Raw genomic sequence first — 27,604 nt, forward strand, 5'->3', positions numbered from 1 at the left:
GTTGATCAAAAATTTGTGGTGTGATTCCCGGCTTCAGACTAACCACAGCTTCATCCACCTGAGGTCCAACGCTATGTCTGAAGGGGGCCACTGTGTAATACTTTCAATGTTGTTCGTTAGTCTTTACATTTGGTAGAAAGGAGAGTAAACCTCTTAGTTTCTGGAAGTGGATCAGGGTTCAAGTGAGGCAGCACAGTTATTGCTAGAGTGATGAGTTCATCACTTCCATGTCTCTCCTTTTTAACATTGGAATTTCAAAGCATTAGAAGAGAACTCTTGAACAGTGCTTGTGTTCCATGAAGCTGCGTGTAGTGGCGTAGAACATTATAATCTCCCCCTCCCCAGCCTAGAGTAGCACCCTGAGCTGAGTATAGCTGGATGAGGTGGGGAAACAGTGATAAGATGTGACATCAGCTTTGGTGGTGAATAGGAACTAATGCTGGACCACAGTTTCTGAAGGATTCTTATTGGGTGAGGAGAGGGGGTGGAGTGAGCATAACATTCATAGCAATCTATAGTATGGGAGAGCTGATGCAACACTATCATTGGCTTATCCTGTAAATGCAAGATCTCTCGGTCTCATATGGCAACTTTCAATATAACTTAATTGTGAAGGAACTCAGCATCTTATTTTTCTAAATATATTTGTTTTGTAAAAATTGTTTGGTTTGGATATTTTTAATGGTAAACTTGATCCACTACATTCCAATGTTCAGAATGCTTCCTTTAAGAGGTTAAAGAACCAGTCCAATTTAACAACACAAGAAATGCTTCCAGTTGGTTGATGTGTCTGTGGGTCCAGTTACTTTGGGACCAGGTCAGGGCCCTGGTGAACTGGGGGCACAAATGAGTATAATTTTGACATTATTATTATTATTATTATTACTACAACAACAAATATTTATAGACACTCTTCAACCAAAGGTCCCAGAGTGGTTTAAATAGAAAATTAAATACCGCGCTTACAGAAATGATACTTCTATGTTTTGTTTTTAGTGGCTGACTTGACTTCTCCTTCTGTACTTTACTGCTTGATTGCAAACGGTTTAAATAAAATTTAAAAACAGCATTAAATATTTGCAAGAAAATTCCTCAACACATGCATAGTCTCCCTCCCCCACTTCTACGCCTCCTTTCCATCGTTGAAACAGGATGTATGTATATAAACAGATTATATCAGGTAAACAATACATATTCATAAATATTCTGTAATGACTAGCAGAGCAGTTGGAAAACCCAGTGATCACTTGCATTAGAAGCTTTGAAACATTTGAGCAAATACTTGAATTATAAGAGCCTTTCCAGATGATTTGGCTGTTCGGGGGCAGGCTTTCCCTTTTTGATCTCTCTGCATAGTGAGAAGGCAGTGTAGGGATATAGGTGGAAAAGTTGGGGAATGTTCACAATTAAGTTAACTAGAATTCATGTCAGTGTTTGAAATATCTGTGGAAAAGGTGAATGTAGCTTATTTAAATCTGTTCCCCCACCCCTGATTTCCTTCAGAGGTTAGCTAAATAACACCCCGCCATAAGCTTTAAAAAAACAGAACCCACCTCTGCTCCCTGAAATTCAAGAAGTGGTTTAAGTGCATAGCAAAGCGCACCTAGGGTCCTTTTTTATTTTAGTGGGAGCTTTGGGATGCTAAACTGTGCAATGGATATGCAGTCTGATCTGGTGTAACAAGTTCTTGCAAGCCACCTTCTTCAGAATGAATTTCCCCACCCCCTTCCCTGTCACAAACCGTGACCAATGCAAATAAAATGCCCTTAAAACAATAGTTTGTAAACTTCAAAATTATAATTTCAGTGCTTTGAGGCAACCTTGATTTGCACTGGCTGGGGGGAAGGTGGGGGTCAATAATTCAAAACAGGTGAGCAGGGGTGGATTAACCATTTTGCTGCTCATATGCGGCCAAAGAGTTGCCACCCCCACTGCTGCAGTGAGGGTGGGGTAGGGTGGCAAGGGGAAAGTCCCCCCCTTTTTTCTTCTAAAAGTCGCCACAGTGGCAGGATGGGGGCACCGAAGGCTACACAGTGGCTGCTGTGGGGAGGTGGGGGGGACAAGGGGCAAGTTTGTCCTTTTACTTTAAAATGGCACTGTGGTGGAATGGGAGTGTCAATGGGGCAATGGAATGGGGCTGCAGTGGGGAGGGTGGTGATGGGGCAAGGGGAAAGTCCCCCGCTTTACCTTAAAGCAGCGAGGGAGAGCTCCTTCCATCTTCCCTCCTTCCTCCCAAATAAGTGCACGCCCCTATCTGCCGTCCATTTTGGGCCTTTCTTGGAACTTTCCTCTCACCTACACACCTGCCACCACTGCCCACATCCTGCTGTGCAGTGGCAGTTCTTAGAAAAAGAAAAAAGGAGGGGCTCTCCCTTCCCCCACCTTGCTGCAGCCTCCCCCAAGGGGCAGCAAAATTGAGTGGCAAAATCTGTCCGTTGAAAAGCAGGCAGACATTGATATATTTAAATTAACCATTGAAATGATGTCTTAGCTGAGCTACTTCCGTTCAAAATAGTATATGAATCCTAAATGAAAAAGTAAGCTTGTTATATTTGGTAATGTTGGGTGGGTTCGGAGAAGAGAAGGTAGTGCTTTTATGGCTTTCTGAAGAAAGGAGCTGGTAACTAGAAAAAGTCTCCCTCAGATGCCATTAGATAGTTAGCAATAATAGTTTTTGTATGAAATGCCACTTCACTCAGTGGCAACAGGGTAGTGAAGCAGCCACATTTCAGGAGAAATTTGATTTAATCTTGAGCTACTTGTCTTCACATGTAGCTGGGTGTGCTTTATCTCCATGTCTGGGACCTTTCCTGCATCCCTGGACTTAGGTAGCACAATAGCACATGCCAGTTCCTTCGGCACATTGGTGTGTTTGTACTTTTAAAAGTTCAGTTTAGGGCACCACCCGTACCAAATTGCTAATCTGGCCCTCCATTTTCCAAAAAAAGGAGTTTCAGGGTGGGGCTGCTGAACTGAAAAATGAAAGAAAAATTTCAGTGCTCGCAAAGCCTTTTGGATCACAGCCATGTGCCGCGGGAAGTTGTATGAGTGCAAAAGACTATGACTAGTCCTGCAGGGAGGAGGGCAAAGGTTCCTGTCTGGCTAACAGATGGTACCATGACACATCAGAAAGGTGAGCCACTACCTAATTCAAACATGAAAGAGCCTGCTGAGGGATTGGCTTGTTGCCTTATTGCTCAGGTGTGTCCAAGAGCCTGTGTTTATAGTTTTATTTCCTTGGTGTGGGACACAAGGAGCTACTATTGCTTAGCCTTTAGTGCTCTCTGTCTGTATCAGGATTGGCTTCTTTCCTGTAGTTTAGCCTGAATTGTGTTTGAGATGCTTAGAAGGAGGGTTGTGGCAGGGAAAGTGCAATTTATTCAACATGCCAGAATTGATGTTAAAATTCACAGTGGTTAAATGCTTTTTGAAATACCTAGAATAATGTCTGTAATCAGCCTAATGTGTAGTCTCTTAGTATGTATTTCAATAGAGTAAGACTGAGAAGCTTGGTATTTGAATTGGGCTCTGTGAGATTATGGAGAACAGGGGTAGGCAACATGTGGCTCCCCAGATGTTACTGAACTAAACTCTAATTTCCAGCTATAATTGTGGCTGGAGGGTGATGGGAGTTGTAGTTCAGCAATATCTGGAGAGCCGCATGTTGCCTGCCCTTATGTATGTATGTATGTATGTATGTATTTTTATTTTAATTTAATTTATATACTGCCTTTCCAAAAATGGTTCAGGGCAGTTTACAACAAAATAAAAACAATTAAAATCAATTAATTACAATCCAAACAAAATCAATTACACAATTAAAATAATTTAAAACCAACATTACAATTTAAAACCACAGATCTGCTTAAAAGCCTGGGTGAATAAATGTATCTTCAGTGCCTTCTTAAAAGTTGCCAGAGATTGGGAGGTTCTTATTTCAACAGGGAGTGCATTCTAAAGCCCAGGGGCAGCAATGGAGAAGGCCCGTTCCTGAGTAGCTGCCAAATGGGTTGGCAGCAGCCACAGGCGAACCTCTCTGGATGATCTTAACAGGCAGTGGAGCTTATGGTGAAGAACTTTAGGACCCTGAAGACAATGATGCCCTGTTCTAAACTTCATAATGAGTTTCTAAAACAAGATGAGTGTTACAAGATTGAGATGTAGTTATATTCAAGCAACAGCTCCCCATAAAGCCGTGCTTTAAATAATGCTTGTTTTTATTCCCACTTGCTTTTGTAAACAGACCTGGTTTTCTGGCATAGGATACAAAGCTAGAAACTGCTAAGCAAAGTATAGAGCTGTAAATGTTTGTGTTCCCCTGTATCAAAAATGCGTTTCAGCGGTGTGTTTCCCCCCTGCCCCTCCAAACTAAACTAGTTTGCTCTGTTACTGAACTGGGTCCAATAAGACCTTGCTACTTAGATCTTAAGAGATCAGTCTGCCAACAGTGCTTCAAAAGGCTAGAGCATTGAATGTGCAGGAAAAAGTGCATTCAAATTGCATAAATCATTCTTCTCATTTTTTGAATGCCTGATGACTTACTAGGGCAGAACAATGTGTGCTGTTGGTGTTGGTTAAAAAACAAACAAACATATACCTAAATTGCACAAGGTATACAGGTGGTGCTCATTATTCATGGTCCTGGCACCTGCGGTTTTGTGTATCCGCAATTGGGTCACAAGGCCCCAGTTTCTTTATCTGTGGTTAAAGGGGAAAAAATAGGCTAAATGATAGAGGGGCACAAAGTCTTGCTCTCTTGCTTTAAAGTAGAATTTGGACTGCATATCACAGGACGATTCAGATTAACCACACCCATGCAATTTAGACATTGCATGTGGGATAGGGGAAGACATGCATGCTCAAGTCTTTTCTTGACTGATCTGCACCATGTGATAAAGTATCATCTGAACTGGCTCAGAGTTGCCCTTTCCACTCGCTTCTTCAGTCCCCTATTTGCTCTCTCTCTTCCCCCGCCCGCCGTTCTGCTGTTGTCTTTACCCTCTTAATCTCTTCTCTTATCTCTTACCCTTTTCCATTAAAGCAGTGTACCCAGGAAACTCTAAATTCCCTTGTTCTGTTATGCTCGCTGCCAGTACTGGATTAAGAAGACTGAATTTCTTTTTTAAATTGTTGTGGGACTATTCACTTCATTTTGGGAAACTGGAATTGATCATATATATTCTCAAGGACTATGAGATGCTTGATCAATTTGAGGATATTTATGTTAGTTAATGCTTGCAAAGTAATTTAAATTCCATATAACTTTTAAAATGTAAATATCAGACTTTGGAGCACATAACGTGACCTATGTATTTTAGTGCTGTATTCTTACTGAAGTTTGCTCTTTCTCTTTTGTGGGGCGGAGAGTAGAAGAACTGCGGAAGTTGAGTTGGTCGGGAATTCCAAAACCAGTTCGTCCAATCACTTGGAAGCTCCTTTCTGTAAGTACTTTCATTGCAGTTTCATAATGATAGCTTTCTTTCTGTCAGCATGTATAATTTAACTTGAGCCCTTCCTAATCAGTAGCGCTCCAAAATAGTGTGACAAAAAGAACACACTTCTATTCTCAATTTCAAGCTTGGTTTGTTATAAGAGAATAGAGTAGTAAATCACGACAAGTGCTAAACAACCCCCCCCCCCAAAAGCTTTGTAGTAGTTAAATTTTCTGTAGCAGATTTCTTAAAAGTATATTTCAGTCACTAGAATACAGTATATAGATGATCTCTTGTGCTAGTATAAATTAGAACGTCCGGTAGTTGATACTAGCATATTTAAAGTTATATTGTTTCTTCCCTGAGGGAGGTAAAATGTTTTGATGGGTTCATTCTGTGTGTGTGTGTGTGTGTGTGTGTGTGTTTGTGTGTGTGTGTGTGTGCATGCATGGTGTACACTCTAGAGAACTTGGGCACTGCTTCATCAGCAAGTTTTTTGGTTTTTTTTGCTGGCTTCTTAACATTCCGAGATACATATTCAGCAGTTTAGCACTGTTGAATTTTTCAGACAGAAGGCTTAAAACAGCTTTCTGGTGTGTTTTTTCCTCTTTGAGGGGAAGAAATCTATGGGGAATGTGAAGTGTTCACTTCAGAAGAAGTCTGATTTCCAGTCTTTAAAAGATTCTCTCTTGCTAATGAGTCCTGATAAATTTCCGGGCTTAGTGCTTTATAATCCAAAATACAGATGCAGCTCTTAACAGTGAATATTTAATAAGTAGTCTCTTGCAATTAAAACTAAGTACACAGAATGCAGTAACTATTTTTTAAAAAGTGCATATTTAGAATGCTGACATCTGGTCCTGAAGTTCAAGCTGAGTTTGACCCACCCTTTCACTCTCTGTTGCTGCTTTGGAAGAAGAATGGCAGTTCTTTGATGTCTTCCTTTAATTAAGTGGGGATATATCTATATATATCTATATGAAGCAAAGCAAAAGTGGTCTACATGGAATATTTTTACCTTGTCCTTTTCTTCAGCTCGTACTTATACCCCAAACCAAATTCCCAAAATATAAGCTTACTTAATAACAAAGCACTTTCCCCTTCCATGTTGGACTTGTCATTTCTCTCTTCCACTACATCCCGGAATATTTTTACATTGCAGTGGTCCTAAACAGTGAATGACAGATCAGTGAGGGGTTGCTTTTGTGAGCTGGCACCATCACCCAGCTCCTTCTTGCAGCTCCTTATGTCTGGGAGAGGAGCCTCAACTTGGACTATCATCAGCTGACAGAGCTAGTAGACCTGATACGTATCCAAAATATGATACAAAATATTCAAAATATGATACATATCCAAAATATCCTCCTTATAATGGTACTTTTTTATGGTAAGACCAGCCCTGCTGGATCAGGCCCAAGGCCCATTTAGTCCAGCATCCAGTGGCCCATCAGATGCTGCTGGAAGCCTACAGACAGGAGCTGAGGGCATGCCCTCTCTTCTGCTGTTACTCCCCTGCAAGTGATATTCAGAGGCATCCTGCCTTTTGAGGCTAGAGGTCCTGATGATGATTTTTATCCTAAGCTGCATTGGGAGCCACTCTTGACTGAAAAGCAGGGTATAAATATAATTAACCAAATAATTACAAACAATGCCCCCCCCCACCCAAGTTGTCAGAGGAAATTGTTTGATCTATATTTTAGAAATAGCAAACAGTAGCCTCTTCATTTGTACTTTGCTCAGAAGCCGGAGTAACAAACCACCTTCAATTAGTGTACAATAGAAAATACATTTTAATACTTATTTTAAATTTTCTTCTTTATCACTCTTCCAAAGACTCCAGGTGGTGAACAACAATACCAACATCAATTAATTAAAATAATAATATTAAAGGACAAACATCTGGCAAAACAGGTGGCTCTTAAGGGCCTTAAAAGCAGCTAGGGCTGAGTGAATCTGGAGGGGGAGAGTGTTCCAAAGAAGAGGGGCAGCCACAGATAATACCCTCCTACGGGCCCAAGCACCACACACTACACCAGGGCCTGGGACACTAAGGAGGGCCAGCTGAGAAGACCTCACAGGTCGAAATACAACTGGCCGAGAGAGGCGATCCCAGAGATATACAGGTGCTAAGTCCATAAGGTTTTTGTAGGTAAGAACCAGCACCTTGAATAGGACTTGGAAGCAAACAGGCAACCAGTGCAGTGACCGTAAAAGAGGTGTGACACTATCAAATCTATGGCTACCCATGAGGAGGTGGGCCACTGCATTCTGAACTAGTTGAAGTTTCCGAATCATTTTCAAAGGCAACCCTAGGTAGAGCGCATTACAGTAATTCAAATGAGAGGTAACAAAGGCATGAGTTACTGTTCCCAGGGCCTGCTGGTCGAGAAACGGCCATAACTGGTGAAACAGCTGAAGCTGGGCAAGGGCACCCCTGGCCATGGCCTCCACCTGCTGTTCAAGCAGGAGCTGTGAGTCCAGAAGGATGCCCAGATCATGAACTGTGTCTCTCAAGGGAAGCACAACCCCGTCAAGAGATAAACTCACAGATCACAGATTAAACAAGAGCAACTCGGTCTTGGAGGGATTGAGCCTGAGCTTTTTTGGCCCATCCAGGTCCTGACAGCCTCAAGGCACTGATTCAGCACATGGATGGCATTATCTGTTTGGCCAGGGGTAGAGATATAAAGCTGCGTATCATCAGCATATTGATGAAACCTTACCCCAAACCGATGGATGACCAGGCTTTATGTAGATGTTAAAGAGAATGTGGGAACAAGTCCTGTGGAACCCCACAAGAAAGGGGCCAGGACACTGAACGCTGACCCCCAATCGACACCGAGTGGAATTGCACAGTGAAATAGGATCGGAACCACTGAAGAACAGTGCCCCAAATGCCCAGCCCACTTAAGCGCTCCAGAAGGATAGGATGCTCAATATTATCTAAGGTTGCTGAGAGATCAAGAACCACCAAGAGAGGTGTGCTTCCCACATCAAGGTTACGATACAGGTCATACAACAGGGTGACTAGTGCTGTTTCAGTGCTGTGCTATTGTCATTAAAACAAGTCAATATTATTATTTCTCATAATAAAAATATATTAAAAGAAGAGAATAGTAGAGAGGTCCTTTGGATAGCCAATTGCTTTATAGAAATGGAATCAAAACATGTTTTTCACATTTATATGAACTTATTATTTGTGCAGATGAACCCTTGAAGTATGATAAATAGAGTTTAACATGTTTTCTAAAGCCAAAGGAGATATAAATGAATTAAACTTGTGGCTAATGCATGCTTTCGTAGTTGTAAAAATAAAACTTAACAGGATATTAAACCTGTCTGGCAGAGAGAGTGCCTCGATTAATCTTTGAAACTGATTAACAGCAAATATCACTGCTTTGAGGAAAATATTGCTATCCCTGGGAAAGCTGTATTTAGTGTCATACATGAAATTGTTTTCTAATGGGACAACTAATGTCTTGCAGAAAATGTATCCTTGTCAAGAAATTCAGTCTAGAATTCAATATTTAACCTTGCACAAAGCACTGGGATAGGATATTAAATGTCAGATTGCATCTGGAACCATAACTTAAGCTAACAAAATTGCTCAGATATTTTAAAATTGTGTGTACCAACAGATTTGTACTTTCAGCAACAAATGGCTAGCTGCTGCTAAGAATGAAGGCCTAAGGAAAATGCTGCTTTTCCTGTCACTATTTTTACACAGGCAAAGGAGTGCCCGTGTATTATGAGTAGAAAGGTAAAACAGCATTCTATCATGTTGTTTCACGCGGCCATCCGCCCAACCTTCTGTGGTTTCTCAAGGCTTTCCTTTGGCATTAGTCATGCTAGAACAAGCAATTTTAAGCTCAGTATCACCTGCTGAACAAGTATGTCAGGTTTTTTTAATGAATTCTTGGAAAATTGTCTTTGTTATGAGGAGCACAATTTGAAAAGCACATGTGAAACCCCAACACCATAGTCAAGTATCTTCCTTCCCCACCAAAATAATTTACATTTGGATATTAGCTAACTGAAAAGTGAAGCCCACAGTGTTTGCATGTCCGATCACTCCATTTGCATTGACCCATTCAAGCATTGTGTTGTAATGCAGCACAACAGACACAAACAATGGGATTTTTTGAGGTACCCCAGAACTACCCAATTCAAGCAAGAATTCAATCATGTCCTCCAGAACATGATTTGAGCTTTAATTGCCCCTTGGTTCCTTAAGCCAGTGTGCTCCTCTGGACCTGCTGTGACCTCCCTTGTGTGCTCCATTTGGCTCCGAGTACGAGTCACCCACACCTTGGACGCTAGCTTTGGCACCTGCTCTTGCACTTGGCAGTGTCTTGCTCTGCATGCCAAGAACGTTTCCAGCCTCCAGATCTGTCCCTTTGCCTGGCCCGATCTGCTCAGCTAGCCTTGCTGCCCCCAGAGTTTGGCTACTTGAGAACAGACACTTTTTGGATCTAACTCTGCTACCTAACCCCTTGGGTTTCCCGCCTCTGCCTGCTGCTTCCCGGTCCATCGCTGAGGAAAGAGGTCCTTCGGTTGTACCTGAGCTAAAAGAATTCAGTATGTAGTACACCACTCTGGGCTCCTTGGAGGAAGAGTGGGATATAAACATAATAGTAATAATTTAATAATTTAATAATAAAAAATCCCCAGTGAGGCACTACCTTGGCGTGGTTGTGGGGCTTGCGTGCTCTGAGGAAGGTGAGAGCTATGCCAGAGGTCCAACCATACTGGACAGGTCTCACCAGAGGAGCCAGACAAAGAGTGCCTCTCCCATCAACAATATGGTGAGATGTAACTTTAATAAATCTATACCAGATCGGTCATCACCCCGGTCAACAAGGACCGCGCCAGGTGCTGGAGTCCCTGGACATCTGGTGGCAAGTGGGCAATAGGACTCAGGATCTTCAGTTGAGCAACCAGGGCTGGAGACTGCAAGGTTACTGGAAGAAACGTCGCTTAACTGGAAAAAAAAAATACGAAAAATGCCAACAAGGAAATAATGATCTGCTATTACAAGTCTAGTCCAACTAGAAGAGGTTATTTAAAAAGAATGTTCCAAATTTGGAAAGAGAAGCATCCAGATACAGAAATAAAAGAACAAAGGCTAGCAGACCAGAGAAGATTCATAATAAGAAATAAAGTGTTCACAGGAGTTGAGCTGGAAGAACTGCAAAGAGCAACACAGGCTCAAGATATGGAAAAAGAATTACCACCAACTGAAGAAGTTGCTCAGGAGCAGGTGGAGGAGGTGTTGGAAATCAAGGATGCCACTGTTGCTGAACTGTTTCAAAATCAAAGCCAGGCAACCTCCCCTTTGCCTTCACCTCAAAAACCCAAATGCCGTTTAACAGAAAAGCAACAAGAACTAAAGCAAAAAATAACTGAGCACATGAACCAAACAACCACCAGGGTTCGACTTCCAGCTCTAAAAACAGTTGCCAAAAAACAACTTGCTCAGGCATTAAAAGATGTCAATGCTGCACTTGCAGAAATAACAACCAATAATTTGCAAGAAACAAATCAACTGATGTACAGTGCAGCAACAATAACAACACAAGAGCTCAGATATAAGATCAATGGACCTGTAAAAAAAAGAAAGTAGTACATCACCTAAATGGAAGATTAGATTAGAAAATAAAATCTCCAGGCTTAGATCAGATGCTAGTAAATTGAAAGATATGAAAGACAAGAAGCTGAAGAATGAAAACACCAAACAGTATCTGATCCAAAAATATCACCTAGATTCAAGGAGAATTAGAGAAGTCCTGGAAATAATAAAGCAGCAAATAACAGCAGTGTCAAAGAAGATTAGCAGATACAAAGCCAGAATTACACAACACAGGCAGAATCTCCAATTCCAGTCCAATCAGACATTTCTACCAAAGCATAGAAGGAGAAACTGCAAGAAACGTAGAAACACCAAACAAAGAAGAAACAGTGCAATTCTGGCGGAAATTATGGGACAATCCAGTAGATTATAATAAAAAAGCAGGCTGGATGAAAGAGGTCAAAAATGTAACCAACAAATGCAAGATCTAATAATAACACCAGAATTAATAAGTGAAAGAGCAAAGAAAATTAAAAATTGGACTGCACCAGGCGACGATGAACTGCATGGCTTTTGGCTTAAACACCTAACAAGCCTTCATAAACAACTATCAAAACAGTTCAATCACATTTTGCAAGGAGGTGATATTGAACAATGGCTAACAACTGGGAAAACTCATCTCATCATGAAAGACCCAGCAAAAGATGCAGTTCCAAGTAATTATAGACCAATAACCTGTCTGCCAACCATGTTCAAATGATTAACTGGAATAATAGCAGATGAAGTGATGCAACACTTATGAACTAACAAACAGCTTCCAGTTGAACAGAAAGGAAATTGCCCGAACACCAGAGGCACAAAAGACCAGCTGCTGATTGACAAAATGATTTTAGAAAATTGCAAGAGAAGAAAAACCAATCTAAGTGTTGCATGGATTGACTACAAGGAAGCCTTCGATTCATTGCCTCACACATGGATACTAAAATGTTTAGAAACAACTGGTGTCAGCAAAAACATTCAGATATTTATTTTAAAAAAGCAATGAGCATGTGGAGTACACAGTTAACAATCAATGGTGAGACACTTGGACAGGTTAGCATTAGAAGAGGCACTTTTCAAGGGGACTCACTATCCCCGCTGTTGTTTGTAATCGCCATGACCCCACTTTCACAAATACTAAACAAAACAGGCCTCGGATACCAAACATCTAAAACATCAAGTCAAATCAACCATCTGCTGTACATGGACGATCTGAAGTTCTATGGAAAGTCCCAGTCAGAAATTGAATCAATGCTAAATACTGTCCGTATATTCAGTAGCAATATAGCAATGGAGTTTGGACTAGACAAGTGTGCTGCATTAATAATGAACAGAGGAAAAATAACAAAATCAGAAGGAATAGAACTGCCCAATGTAAGCAACATCAAGAACCTGGAAGAGAAAGAACATTACAAATACTTGGGCATTCTCCAGGCTGATAACATTGCACACGCTGAAGTTAAAAGAAAAATGGGAAGTGAATACATCAGGAGAGTTAGAAAAATCCTCAAGTCCAAACTCAATGGCGGGAACACCATACAAGCCATAAACACCTGGGCTATACCTGTTATCAGATACACTTCAGGAATAATAGACTGGACCCAGGCAGAGCTAGAGACGCTAGATTGTAAGACCAGGAAAATCATGACCATCAATCATGCTCTGCACCCCCGCAGTGATGTAGATAGGCTATGTAGATAGATAGGCTATACCTCCCTCGCAGCTCAGGTGGAAGAGGAATGCTGTAAGTCCATCAAACAGTAGAGGAGGAGAAAAGAGGCCTTGAAGAATATATCAAGGACAGTGAAGAAGATGCACTTCAAATGGTCAATAACGCGAAACTATTCAACACCAATGAAACAAAGCAGGCCTACAAGAAAGAACAAGTCAAGAACCGAGCAGAAGGATGGAAAAATAAGCCCCTGCATGGTCAATATTTGCACAATATAACTGGAATATCAAACATCACCAAGACCTGGCAATGGCTTAAGAATGGCAACTTGAAGAAAGAAACAGAGGGTTTAATACTGGCTGCACAAGAACAGGCACTAAGAACAAATGCAATAAGAGCAAAAGGTGAAAAATCAACAACAAACAGCAAGTGCTGCCTTTGCAAAGAAGCAGATGAAACAGTGGACCACCTAATCAGCTGTTGTCAAAAGATCGCACAGACTGACTACAAAGGCATGACAAGGTAGCAGGGATGATACACTGGAACATCTGCAAAAAATACAAGCTACCTGTAGCCAAACATTGGTGGAACTATAAAATTGAAAAAGTTGTAGAAAATGAAGATGCAAAAATATTATGGGACTTCCGACTACAAACAGACAAACATCTGCCACACAATACACCAGGTATAACTGTAGTTGAGAAGAAAGAAAAACAAGTCAAAATAATCGACATAGCAATACCAGGGGGTAGCAGAATAGAAGAAAAAGAAATAGAAAAAAATCACCAAATGCAAAGATCTACAAATTGAAATTGAAAGGCTGTGGCAGAAAAAGACCAAAATAATCCCAGTGGTAATTGGCGCCCTGGGTGCAGTTCCAAAAGACCTTGAAGAGCACCTCAACACCATAGGGGCCACAGAAATCACCATCAGCCAATTACAAAAAACAGCTTTACTGGGAACAGCCTATATTCTGCTACGATATCTATAACAACTGACAATAAAATTCAGCCATCCCAGGTCCTTGGGAAGGACTCAATGTCTGGATAAAACAAACGAGTCAATAACACCTGTCTGACTGTGTAAATAAATAAATAAATAAATATAATAATAATAATAATAATAATATATGAAGGAACGAGGTTGTATGATCACTGCTGTGCCCCAATCTGGACTTCCTCTATCCCTGTTTCTCCTTTCTTAAATCCAAGAGCCTGTTTCTCTGAGTCTCATTTCTCTGGCTTGGAAGCTACTTTAATTTCGACACTAAACTAAATTTCCTCTTGGCAGTGGTATGGTTACTCTTGTAACATATATTTAGTAATAATATTGCTTTAAGTGATTCTCTTACTCATTGTACCCCTTGCCCTCAAATAAAACCACCTTTGTTTTTGAGTTTCAGTTGTCTCTCTGTCCTTTTGACTTCCACCAAAACTTTGCACAAAACTTATTCTGCTGTGGAACTGCTCCACTCTGAGCTAATTTCCTCACACAAAGCCCAAATGCAATTTTGGGGTGTTCATCAATCACCGCAGGGCAGTTCCATTAACAGTTCTGTGATGCCACTTTGAACACTGTTATCTGTGACTGTAGTGATAGTTGGGTTTAAAGGAGGCTTAGGCCTCAATTAGAGTAATCTCCAAATAAAGAAGAAAGCCCCGGATAATTAAATCCCTGTGGCCCAATCCAGACTGAGGGGCAGGGTTTACTGGACAACAGCCTATAGAGGAGTAGGGGAGGAGTGTGTTAGAGTTCAGTTTTTTTCCTGGAGGCCTTCGAGTGAGGTCTGATCAGCAACTACTGTAGGAAGAAGGAAGACCAACAGCCTTGGGCTGGGAATCAATTTGGAGTTCCTTACCTTGAAGTATGTAGGAAGGATAGGGATCAGTTAGCTAGACGTGTCAGGGAACTTAATTTTGTTTAAGTGCTTGGATCTGACTCCATGGCTCTTGTAGTTCCTGGGGAAGGGTTTACTTGAATGGAAGCAGTGATTGATGCCTCTATAGTTTTCTTAAACAACCAGTTAGTAATTTATTGTTGTAGATGGTCTCTCCTTATTTGTTCCTGCCCTAGTTAAATGCTTTTGGAGGCCTAAGATGGCTCAAGCCCTTCTTGTAGGAGGGATTTTCCACTTTACTCTCCCAGAATATTCCCTTGGAAGGGTGAATCTGCTTTTGTAAAAAAGAAAGTGGACTCCTCACAGCTAGAGGAGGGGTTTTGTATCCCCCCCCGCCCCCCGATCATTATAGTGATGCTTTACTTTCTGTAGATGGCTTTATGGAAAGATCTTCTGCAGTGCATACAACAAACATGTATGAATGGTTACTTAACTCCAGATGTGCTTTTTGACTTTTATCAAACCTTCCTAATAGCCTGTTTCATTGTGTGTTGGAGCACTACATTATGCCTACTTCATAGACCAGGGCTACTCAACTGGCCCTTCTGCTGGTGTTGACCTACAACTCGCACCATCCCTGACTACTGGCCACTATGACTGGGGAAGCTAGGAGCTGTAGTACAAAAATAGCTGGAGGGCCCAAGTTGAGTAACCCTGTCATACTGTTTTCTTGTTCTTTTGAAGATTGCAAATTCTCTTCTAAATATTTCTGAATCTTCTGGATACATTAGTATTGGTACTTTGCCATTTGTACACAAATATTTGCTTAATTCACATTAGATCTCCTTAACATGCATGTCTTACCTTACAGTGTGTGAGAGACATCCGTCTTGTCTAATCTGATTTGGAAATGCTCTAGAGCAGGGGTTCCCAACCTGTGTTCCTCCAGATGTTCCTGAACTACAATTCCCACCATCCCTATCCAACTTATTGTGGCTGGGAGTTGTAGTTCAGCTGCATCTGGAGGACCACAGGTTGAGTACAGCCACATCTGGAGGAGGTGAATTGAGTTCAGCCACAGGTTGACCACAGGAGAGGGATCTTGGGGTTGTGGTGAACAGTTTGTTGAAAGTGTCAACTCAGTGTGCGGCAGCTGTGAAAAAGGCCAATTCCATGCTAGGGATCATTAGGAAGGGGAGTGAAAATAAAACTGTTCATATTATAATACCCTTATACAAAGCTATGGTGCGGCCACACCTGGAGTACTGTATACAGTTTTGGCCACCACATCTAAGAAAGAACATTGTCAAACTGGAAAAGGTGCAGAAGAGGGTAACCAAGATGATCAGGGGCCTAGAGCACCTTTCTTATGAGGCAAGACTACAACACCTGGGGCTTTTTAGTTTAGAAAAAAGACAACTGTGGGGAGACACGATAGAGTTCTATAAAATCATGCATGGTGTGGAGAAAGTAGATAGAGAGAAATTCTTCTCCCTCTCACATAACACTAGAACAAGGGGTCATCCCATGAAATTGATTGCCGGGAAATATAGGACAAACAAATGGAAGCATTTTTTCACACAACTTGTGAAAAATTCAACTTGTGGAATTCTCTGCCACAAGATGTGGTGACAGCCAACAACCTGGATGGCTTGAAGAGGGGTCTGGATAACTTCATGGAGCAGAGGTCTATCAACAGCTACTAGTTGGAGGGCTATAGGCCACCTCCATTCTCAAAGGCAGGATGCCTCTGAGTACCAGTTGCAGGGGAGTAACAGCAGGAGAGAGGGCGTGCCCTCAACTCCTGCCTGTAGGCTTCCAGTGGCATCTGGTGGGTCACTGTGTGAAACAGGATGCTGTACTAGATGGGCCTTGGGCCTGATCCAGCAGGGCTGTTCTTATGTTCTTATGTTGATGTTTTGATGATGTTCTTATGTTCTGTTTACCACTGCTCTAGAGTACAACATTTGGCTTGACTGCTGTGAAGTTTCCTACATTTCAGTTTTATTTATACTTGGGCTGTTGTTTTGCTTATTAAAAAGTAGTGAATACTTAGTTCTAATTCTGAGAGGTGTGACCCATTGAATAGAATGGCTTCATGCCATTCTAAAAAAGAAAAAGAGTTCTATTTCATGGCCAACATTCTCTTTTTAAAAATATGACTGAATACTGCTGATCCAGCATCAGAATATATTACATTAGGACCTGCAGCTAGTTGCTCAAGCTCTTGCTTGTTTGCAGTTTGGGTTGTCCATTCTATGTTAGGCTATATTTGGACTCCACTGTAGCGTGTTAAAGATGGTGAAGGCATCCCCACTTAGAAAAATCTTAGAACGCTGGGAAAGATCTCTGTATAAGACGTTGTAGAGTGTTTATCTGTCAAAGTGGACAGTAATGTACAATGGACTAATGGTCTGACAGGGTAAAACACCGTCATATGTTTGCATGAATGAATAGAGAAAATAAATATTATGTTGGTGAATGAATTATAAGAAACTAGTGTTTCTAAGCCCGTTGGATAACGGGCGCTAGTGGAGCTGTGCACTCCGGACCCCCGCCGCCATTCCCCCTCCCGCCACCCACCGCCGCCCGCGGCTCGGGCCGGGCCCGCCACCCACCGCCGCCCGCGGCTCGGGCCCACCGCCGCATCCAGTTTTCCCCGCCGCCTCGTCCAGCGGCCATGTTGGGCGGCCAGACGCGGCCGCCCCGAAGAAGCCGGGTAAGCGGCGGCGCAGCCAGGCCTCGACCATGGCTCCGCCGCGCTCGGCCAGTGTCCCCTGCTGCCGCTTACTCGGCTTCTTCGGAGCGGCCGCTTCTGGCCGCCCAAGATGGCCGCCGGGTGCTGGCGGTCGTGTCTCCCTTGCTCTGTTCTGGGTATGCGCTCCGCGCATGCCCAGAACAGGCCAGGGAGGCACAGACACACGCTTGGTGTCCGTCCACGGACGGACACTAAGCCTTTTATTAGAGAGGATGCGGGAGTAACCGGAGCCAATTTTGGGCATACAGTATTTAGTAACAAGTGTTGATTTCCTTTACATGAATTATTGGTAAGCAAATTTGCTACAACTTTAAATGTCTCATTTTCTAGGGTTACCTGCCTGCAAATGTGGATCGGAGAGAAGGCACTCTACAAAGAAAACGGAAAGAGTATTTTGCATTTGTTGAACAATATTATGATTCAAGAAATGAAGAAACTCACCAGGATACATACAGACAGGTGAAGGAATGAATTGAAAAATGTCAGTGCCGTAAGGAAGACTCACATGTGTGCTAGACTTCTGAGCTGCCTTTGCGATGAGTAGTGTTAGATAACCTGTATGACCATGTACATCACATCCAAACATTTTCTGCTAATATGGGCGTATAAATCGTGCATGTCTAGTAATATTCCTGGTGAAAAGTAGATTAGCTAAGCTAAACGGTATAAAGTTATTTAACCTCTTCTAATGTTTATTTAAATATTACATAATCCTAATACAAACTTCTATCTGATCATTCAGATTTTAATGTGGGCTTCATTAGAGTGCTTGCTGATCTTACTCTTTATCCTTAGCTGTCACCTCCTTGCAGTTGGCATAGAAATGTGACTGTGGAATAGAGAGGTGATCTAGACGAAGGTACTAAGCACAGAAAGGGCCACCGGATCAGGCTGCTTGACTTAACTCTCCAGTGATTGTGTCATGATTTCCCTTGTGTCCTCTTCACTTGGCAGTTATGGATGTGACTGGTTTCCAAGCCTTCTATCTTGAGCAAACCTTTTCCCACATCTGTTGAAGAACTTCTGTGTGCATGCCCCAGATTGGTGTGCATTTCAGAGGATTCAGGGCTATGCTTAGGAATGTTAATTTGGTTCTGACCAAGCTGGGTTGTTCTCTCCATTATTTAATGTGAATTGAGCACATTTTAGTAGTTGTCATCTACTTGACACTCTTCTTTGTGTTGCTGGGGAAGATCAGTTGTGGTGAGCAAGCCTGTCTGCCATTGCTGCATCTTCTCTATTGTGAAGTCTCTGATATGTTCAAAAAAACCTCAGGGTTCCTAGGAACACATTTTGAAAACCATTGGTTTTTAGACAATCGTAGGAAATTGATAATTCAGATTTCTAGGAAGACTTTGTGAAGGAAATGCTGGACTATTTTGAAAGCTTGGGGAGTTAATACACCTTTTATGTGCTGTAAAATAGATCCCTTTAGCCAGAGGTTATTCTGTAAACCTGATCCTCTGTTAATTCCTCTGTAAACCTGATCTTCCATTCACCTTCTGGGTATGTCTTTTATGTGTTTCTTGTGCTTTATCTTCATTTTGAAGAAGTTTGTGTAGGCAGCAGCTTTTATTCCTCACATTTAATAGATCAAAAGAGCACATTGAAAGCGTCGTCCTGCTTTTTAGTTTTAGCAAAGCAGGAACAAACTGAGTTTAACATGGTTCAGGAATTGTAAAGCGTGGCACAAGATGAATAGCTTTGTTTGTACCTGTGCAATGCTTACCTGTGCAGGAAGGGTGCATCTTGTAGAGCCATGGAAATATTAATGTGTATCATCCCCATTTGGGTATAATTGTTGAAATATATTCCTCTTTTCTACAGTAGGATAAGATTTGGTGTATCTAATACAATATGAATAGTCCTTATAATATGTGGTGCATAATGCTTTGGGGGGGAAAGCAAAGAAAGCCCTGTGGCAAAGTCTTATAAAGAGCCAAATAAGCTTGAGACCTGCATACTTTGAACTTTTTAATTGGAAAGCAAAAGTTGATAACTGCAGTGTCTCAATTTCTTGATTGTACGAAAGTTTTTGAATGCAAGTGTTTCTCTTTCAGATTCATATAGATATTCCTCGTATGAGTCCAGAAGCTTTAATTCTTCAGCTCAAAGTAACGGAGGCAAGTATTACCATCAGTTATTAAATTCAGCTATGAGATTATTTCATGCATATGCATGTGTGTGAAGTTCAAAGAGATACTATATTTGCTCTAGAACTTCTACCAAAAGTTGCTTTCTCCTGGCAAAGGAAGAGATCTGGTCTTGTGGTAGTATGCATGAATTGTCTCCTTTGCTAAGCAGGATCTGCCCTGGTTTATATTTGAATGATAGATTACATGTGAGCACTGTAAGATATTCCCCATAGTGGATGGGCCCACTCTGGGAAGAGCAGAAGGTTCCAAGTTTCCTCCCTGGTATCTCCAAGTTAGGGCCGACAGAGACTCATGCCTGCAACCTTGGAGAAGCCACTGTATTGTCTGTGTAGATAATACCGAGCTAGATGGATCAATGGTCTAACTCTGTAGAAGGCAGCTTCCTATATTCTTAATTGATCCCTGCTGGATCATAATGTTTACAAATGTTCACTATATGACTTGTACTGTCAGGGCATTGCCAGTTTCCCACTGCTATCCCCCATTCCTGGTATCCCAGATCAGACCAGATCCTAGTATCCCAGATCAGACCATTCCCCCATTCCTGGTTTCACAGATCAGTTAGAAATGCTTTTCAGTGGGATGCTTTTCTAGTAGTATCTCTAGCCTAAGGATTTTAAAGCCTATTAAAGGTGGTAATAAAATACAAATGGTATCAGGGACCCCTCAATGTTACTTTTTTGGGGGGGGGTAATGCTTTTATTAGTAAAATAGAAATGGAAGAAGTTACATCTCTGAGATCATATACGATTTGAGTGCTTGTCCTTGAGGGTGGGCCTCCGAGATAGGCTGGGGATTCTGCTGGTGTACCGACCACCCCGCTACACTTCAGTCCCCCTACCTGAGCTGGCGGGGGTGGTCTCGGAGGTGGCCTTGGGTTCCCCCAGGCTTATTGTTTTGGGGGATTTCAGTGTTCACGTTGAGGCCCCCCTAGTGGTTGCGGCTCAGGATTTCATGGCCTCCATGGCAACCATGGGCCTGTCTCAGTTGGTATCGGGCCCTACCCACGTGGCGGGGCATACTCTGGATCTGGTTTTTGCCGACCGGGAAATAAATGATCCTGAGGTGGGGGAATTGAGACCACTCCCTTGTCATGGACAGATCATCATCTGGAGGGGTTTAGTTTGACTGCTTCACCTGCCCTCTGCAGGGGTGGTGGGCCGATTAGAATGGTCCGCCCCCGGAGGCTTATGGATCCGCTTGGATTCCAGACGGCCCTCGGGGAGTTTCCAGTGTCCAGAGCTGGTGACCCTGTTGAGGCCCTGGTCAATCTCTGGAATGGAGAGACGGCCCGGGCTGTTGACACGGTTGCTCCTAAATGCCCTCTCCGGCTTGGTGGAGCCCCATCTGCTCCTTGGTTTCCCTCGGAGCTTAGGGCAATGAAACAACTCGGACGACGGCTGGAACGATGCTGGAGGAAGAGTCGTGATGAATCCGACTGAACACGGACTAGAGCCCATTTTAGGGACTACGCCGTGGCGGTGGGGGCGGTGAAGAAATGTTTTTTTCCGCCTCCATTGCATCTGCTCAGTGCAGACAAACAGAGCTGTTTCGTGTGGTAAAAACATTGCTCCACACATCCCCCCAGGTAATGGGGGGGGGGGAATCATCCACAGCTTGCTGCGATCAGTTTGCTTGCCACTTTGCAGATAAAGTCACTCGCATCCGTGCTGATTTGGACTCCAGAGTTTTGACAGTTCCGACAGACGTGCCTCTGGTATCATCTGGTCTCGTTGTGTTGGATTCTTTTCAGTTGGTGCAGCCTGAGGATGTGGACAAGATCCTGGACAGTGCATGGGCAACATCGTGTGCTCTTGACCCTTGCCCTTCATGGCTAATAAAAGCTGCCAGGGAGAGTACAGGTAGATGATTGGAGGTGACTATTAATGCCTCATTAAGGGAGGGCAGGATGCCATCGTGCCTCAAGGAGGCGGTGGTAAGACCACTACTAAAAAAGCCTACTAAAAAAGCCCTCCCTTGATCCCTCCAACCTGGACAACTATAGACCTGGACAACCTGGACAACTATACCCTTTTTGGGCAAAGTGATAGAGCGTGTGGTGGCGTCCCAGCTGCAGAGGGTCTTGGATGATACGGATTATCTGGACCCTCTTCAATCTGGCTTCCGCCCCAGGTATGGGACTGAGACTGCCTTGGTTACTCTAGTGGATGACCTACACCGGGAACTAGACAGGGGGAGTGCGTCCATGTTGGTTCTGCTGGACCTCTCGGCGGCTTTTGATACCATCGACCGTGGTATCCTTCTGGGCTGCCTCTCGAGTATGGGAATCTGAGGTACTGCATTGCAGTGGTTCCGGTCCTTTCTTGGGGGGAGGGTCCAGAAGGTGGTGCTGGGGAACGACTGCTCGGCTCCATGGCCACTGGCCTGTGGGGTCCCGCAGGGTTTGGTCTTGTCCCCCATGCTGTTTAACATCTACATGAAACTGCTGGGAGAGGTCATCCGGGGACTTGGACTGAGTTGTCAGCAATATGCGGATGACACTCAGCTCTATCTCTCCTTGTCATCTGATCCTAAGCAGGCGGTGGATGTCTTGAATCGGGGGCTAGAGGCCGTGATGGGTTGGATGTGGGCTAATAAACTGAAATTGAATCCGGACAAGACAGAGGTACTGTTGGTCAGTAGGAGAGCCAATCGGGATGAGGAGATTTTACTGGTTCTGGATGGGGTTGCATTCCCCTTGAAGGAGCAAGTACACAGCTTGGGGTACTACTGGACCTGGCTCTGCTTTTGGAAGCTCAGGTGGAGGCGGTGGCCAGGAGTGCCTTTTCACGGCTTCGGCTAGTGCGCCAGCTGCGTCCCTTTCTCGAGAAGGCAGATCTGGCCACGGTTACCCATGCCTTAGTCACGTCACGGCTGGATTACTGTAACATGCTCTACGTGGGGCTGCCCTTGAAGAATATTTGGAAACTGCAGCTAGTGCAAAACGTGGCAGCTAGGGTTTTATCCGGAGCTGCCCGTTGGGAACATATCATCCCCATTTTGAAAGAGCTGCACTGGCTGCCGGTTCGTTTCTGGGTCCAATTCAAGGTGCTGGTTTTGACCTTTAAAGCCCTTAACGGTTTGGGCCCAGGGTATCTGAGGGACCGCCTGCTACCAAGGGTTGCTGCCCACTTGATGAGGTTATCTGAGGGGGCTCTGCTCTGGGTGCCTACAATGAAGGAGGCTTGTTTGTCGTGCACTTGGGACAGGGCCTTCTCTGTTGCTGCCCCCAGACTTTGGAATGCTCTCCCAGTGGCCATTCGCTCCTTGGACTCCATCACAGTTTTTAGAAAGCTTATTAAATCTTGGCTTTTTACCCAGGCTTTTACATAACTGTTTCTACTGCTGCTTCTTTGTGTATTTACTCATTTATAGTTTTTATGCTTGTATTTTATAGTTTTTAAATTAGATTTGTTTTTTTTTTTTTAGCTTAATATTTTAATTGCCTTTTTTATTGTATGTTTTTAACTTTTGTAAACCGCCTTGGGGTTCTTTTTAATGAAAGGCGGTATATAAATTCAACAATAAAAATAAATAAATAAATATGATTACAAACATGCTCTTATCCAACACGTATATGATTACAAACATGCTCTTAGCCATCAGCAGAGAAGACAAGGAAGATACAGTGATACAGTGAATGTATATAAATGTGTAAATATCAATAAAAGATATGAACCTCACCCAGAAAGCCCCCATGAACTAATTAATCATATAGCAATTTGGTAATTAGGCACACAAGTGGTATGAGAAAAAGGTTTGGTCAGCAAGGAAGAAAAAAAAGATAATGCCATAACAAAAATGATGTAAATATTATAACCATAGAGCCATATATTCACCATTGTTCTGCAATCAAGACCCCCATCCTGTCCCCGTGTTCATGTACAAAATGTTCAATGTTACTTTAAATGCTTTATGTTGTTGATGCCTTCCAGTTCTACAACTCCTCAGTTGATTAGGTGGACTTGAGAAGCTTGTGGCATTAACTTCTTAATACTTGCTTTATACATCAAACATTAAGAAATCTTGATATGGTCATTCTAATGTTCATGTCACATAAGCAGTAAAGACTTGTACAGTCTAATATATTATACTGGCTTTGCAAATTGGACTCCACATACCCACTTTATCCCTTTTACTTTCAGGTCATTGTTGGATGAGAAGGGTTGTGGCCAGGCAGAAATTCAACACGGGCAGCACCACATGTTGCTTGATGTATTCTTTTATGTAAGCTTTAAAGTAAACTGCTTTGTTTCTTTGAAACTGAGCAGAGTTTCAAAATCTGGTATGGCATGTGAGACTGCTTTCAAAAATCCCTCTGGACATGTACCCGTATATTCATCTAAAGAAGCTCTTTGAACCCTACCCATGAAATGCAGGAAGGAAAACAAATTTAACTTTTTGCAAATGTTCCATTACAACTTAGCTTGCATATTGGAATGACTTTAACATAGTGCTAGTAATCCTGAAAAGTATTTATTTAAATAACCAAAAATTGGTTTTAATACTGCTTGACAATTTTGTATCCTGTTGTTCATTTACATTTTATTGTGAACATCTTGTGCCTTCTGATTTAATTGGTTCATGGTTCCTTACATTTCCCCCCACAGATATTTGAAAGAATTTTGTTTATCTGGGCAATTCGTCATCCAGCCAGTGGATATGTTCAGGGCATTAATGATCTTGTTACTCCTTTTTTGGTTGTCTTCACTTGTGAATATACAGGTAAGGTCAGTTGTGTTAATTATGTATGTTACTAACACTACAGCTACTTTAAGAATAGCAGTGTATGATGATTTCCTCAAGTTACATTTTATGGGTTGAAGTTATTTGGAGGGAAAAGTTGCATGTTTAGTAATTTTTCAAGACACATTAAACTGGATTAGAAAATTGAAAGCAATGCATTTCAAGCTCAGTTTGGATTCTCAGAGCTGTGGCCAGTGTTTTGCTAACTATTTTCTTTTCTCCCTGAAGATGTGCATTAACTGCAGTGTTACTTTGCTTCACACACCCCATCAATATAATAAACTAGATTGATCTTGTTTAATAGAGGACAGATTACCCTTGAATGGATGAAAGGCTGACCATTTACTGATCTGCATGGAGACCCTTCTTCTGTCAGCTTCAGTTCATAGGCAGCTCTTTTTCCACACTGAGCAACTAATGAGAATGACTGTTGCTTACTCCCCTAATACTCTTTTAAGTATTATAGGGGGCTGCTCCAGAGAGTGTTTACAGTTTCTGCCTCTTACTCCCTCATTTGACAGATAATGAAAATGTTTCTAATGAGCCTAGAACAGTAGGATCTGTGCTGGTATACTTTAGAGTTGTTAATTGAAATAAGAAGTTTAAATGAGATGTGATTAGAGAATTGATATTCCATGTTAAATAGACCATTTAATTAATATAGTAAATACGTTTTATCTTAAGTACTTTACCACCAATTTACATTGCAAGAACTAAGTGGGTTAAAAGTATTTTCTGAGAGTTACCATCAACAGATCAGAGAGTGACTCAAATGGTTGCTTGTAGTAACTGGTGACAATGGCATTGAAAGCTGTCACTGCATTTCAATGGACTGGATGTTTAACCAGGTTTCTATTAATCATATTGTGTCTCAAGACTCACTGTGACCCTTTAGAGTAGGGGTGCACAACTCAAATGCCCGGGTGGGCCAGAACCAACCATGACGATGTGCAGGAGTCGAAGTCAGTTTTGAGTGCATTAAATATTGCATTAAAATTATTATTAAATGAAAAATTATTACAGCAAAATTAAAATAAAACTTTAAGAATGAGAAAAAAGAGAACGGCAGAAGTGCTTCAACCACTATACCACACTAAACCACTCCCCGCAATCTACTTGTACATTTATTTGCAAACATTTCCCTACCTTTGCATTAAAAGTTCAATTACTATTGTTTAAAAACTGACTCCCCTTTCTCTTTCTGAATTTTTCAGAAATCACAATTCCAATAACATGTTTACTTCACAAGAAGAATTAGGTTTTTCTGAACAACTCTCTCCCTTTCCTTCCATCAAAAAAATCATGTCTGGAAATTAAAGCAAAACCCTCAAAGTGTTAGGGTTACATCTAAATACTTTATTGTATAAATACTAAAAACTAAATTAAAGAAGTAAATCCCAGTTTCAAAGGGACTTTCTTCCAGATCAGGACAGCAATGAATAGAAAAAGTCAGGAGAGGCTTCCTAACATTGCAATCCTATGTGCACTTATTTGGGAGTAAGTCTCATTGAACTGAATGGGGCTTACTTTTGAGTAACCATGTTTAGGCTTGCTCTGCAGCAAGACAAATCAACTTTTAAAACTGGTTTCTCACCATTCTAAATTCTTGAATGATGGACGTTTTGTTATGGTTAGGCACACAGCCGGAAACATTCTGAAGAGCTACTAAACTGAATCGCATTGGAAAAGGCTTGCGATGGATTTATTTATTTATTTATTTATTTATTTATTTATTTATTTATTTATTTATTTATTAAATTTTATATCCCACTCTTCCTCAAAGGAGGCCAGAGTACTACATACTAAATACTACATACTTAGGTTTCTCCTCACAACAAACCTGTGAAGTAGGTTAGGTTTTTTAAATGAAGTCCTTGTAAGAATGAAGTGATTCTGACTTTTAGAAAGCCAGCAGCCCTGAGGAACATGAGTTCCTAGTCATCCTTCTTTCCTGAAATGAGAAGCCAGAGTTTTTTTCTCCTTTCCTCTTTCTCTAGTCAGGAACAGGAGAGCAATCCTGAATGGAGGAAAGCCCAGCCCTAAAGAGAAACGGCTGCCTCATTAGTATGCCTTTGGGCAGCAGCAGAGTACCTCACTTTACTTATCTTTCTGTTCAGCACAAAGTAAAAAGGATCACTTCCTTAAAGTAAGTTTTTCTTGTTCTGCAGCAGTTGCCAGGCATAAGCTCTTGACTGTCACATCATTCTCTGCATATGAGGAGGAAAGAATGATGCAGTTACCAACAGCTGTGCCTTGCAGTTGGAGAAGAGAAACTTTGTTGATGAGATCCTCTTCATTTGTTGCTGAACAGAGGGAAGTTGATTGTGCCAGTAAAGCACTCTTCCTGGCCATTTTCCCCTCTTTACATTGGACTTGCCTGACAGCCAGGGAAAAGTTCCCGCAGGCCAGATCTGGCACGTGGGCTGTATGTTTTGCAGGATTGCTTAGAGGATGGAAGCAATTGTCTTAGGTACCAGTGTTCCCTCTAACAGAGATTCCCAGATGTTGTGGACAACAACTCCCATTATCCCCAGCCAAAAGCCATGGCAGCTGGGGATTCTGGGAGTTGTAGTCTACAACATCTGGGAATACCTGTTAGAAGGAACAGTATCAGGTACTTTTGGCTTTCCAGTGGAAAGAAAGAATGGATCTAGCTCTCTTGGATCACAAAGCCAGTGGGACTAATCGCTGAGTGGTAAATAGGAAGCTGGAAGAAAGACTGGAGCAGATATTTGAGCTGGTGATTCTTTGTTTCTGGTTTGGGAAATCAAATCAGTCTGTATTCTTAACCAGGGAATTGTGCTAGACGGGTTTGAGTGCAAAACTTCTAGTGTTGCACCTTTTTTTACATTTTTAAAGAACACACTTCTGTTTTACAGCACTGGGCAGAATCTAGTGAAATGTGACTGGCATTGAGGATGAAACAGCTGGACTGTATGTAAAGATTGCAGGGATGTAACTGTTGAAAATGCAGCCATATAGAAGCAGTTTCATTTGGCAAACCATTCATGTAAAGTAGCTTTCAATGTAGTCTTGATGATTTCTATCTTAAGCCCTCTTCTAGTAAGTTTGCCGTAGGGCAATGTATTGCTCTGAACTGCTTACCATGTGGAACAGCTTCTGTGTGGCTTTATTTCAAGTGACCTGCTGGGCTAGCCTGGCACTCCTCCACAAGCTCTAATTGTATTCCTTGACTTGCTTTGAAATAGAAGCTGGTGGAGATTGTAGGAGGCCACAAACAAACAAACAAACAAACAAACAAAAAACCCACTGCTTTTTGGAATGGCATTGCAGTGGTTTAAATAACTATAAGGAATTTACTAATGAAAAGCCGTGATATAACTTGTACTTTCTCTAGTGCAACAAATAGTCTGAATATAGCTCAATAGATGGAA

At 42.0% G+C, this 27,604-nt stretch overlaps 1 protein-coding gene across 4 annotated transcripts in view; it reads left to right on the top strand.

Annotated features, from left to right (window-relative positions):
- The window catches only part of TBC1D22A (TBC1 domain family member 22A), a 183,518-nt gene that overhangs the window by 36,607 nt on the left and 119,307 nt on the right, over nucleotides 1-27,604 (top strand). For all 4 annotated transcript variants that reach the window (XM_053256789.1, XM_053256791.1, XM_053256792.1 and 1 more), the window contains exons 5-8: nucleotides 5,371-5,441; nucleotides 17,638-17,766; nucleotides 19,368-19,430; nucleotides 24,074-24,188. In XM_053256789.1, the coding sequence (XP_053112764.1) occupies nucleotides 5,371-5,441; nucleotides 17,638-17,766; nucleotides 19,368-19,430; nucleotides 24,074-24,188 (378 nt within the window). The remainder of the gene's footprint in view (nucleotides 1-5,370; nucleotides 5,442-17,637; nucleotides 17,767-19,367; nucleotides 19,431-24,073; nucleotides 24,189-27,604) is intronic.

This window comes from Hemicordylus capensis, chromosome 5, assembly GCF_027244095.1.
Source record: "Hemicordylus capensis ecotype Gifberg chromosome 5, rHemCap1.1.pri, whole genome shotgun sequence".
Classification (NCBI taxonomy): domain Eukaryota; kingdom Metazoa; phylum Chordata; class Lepidosauria; order Squamata; family Cordylidae; genus Hemicordylus; species Hemicordylus capensis.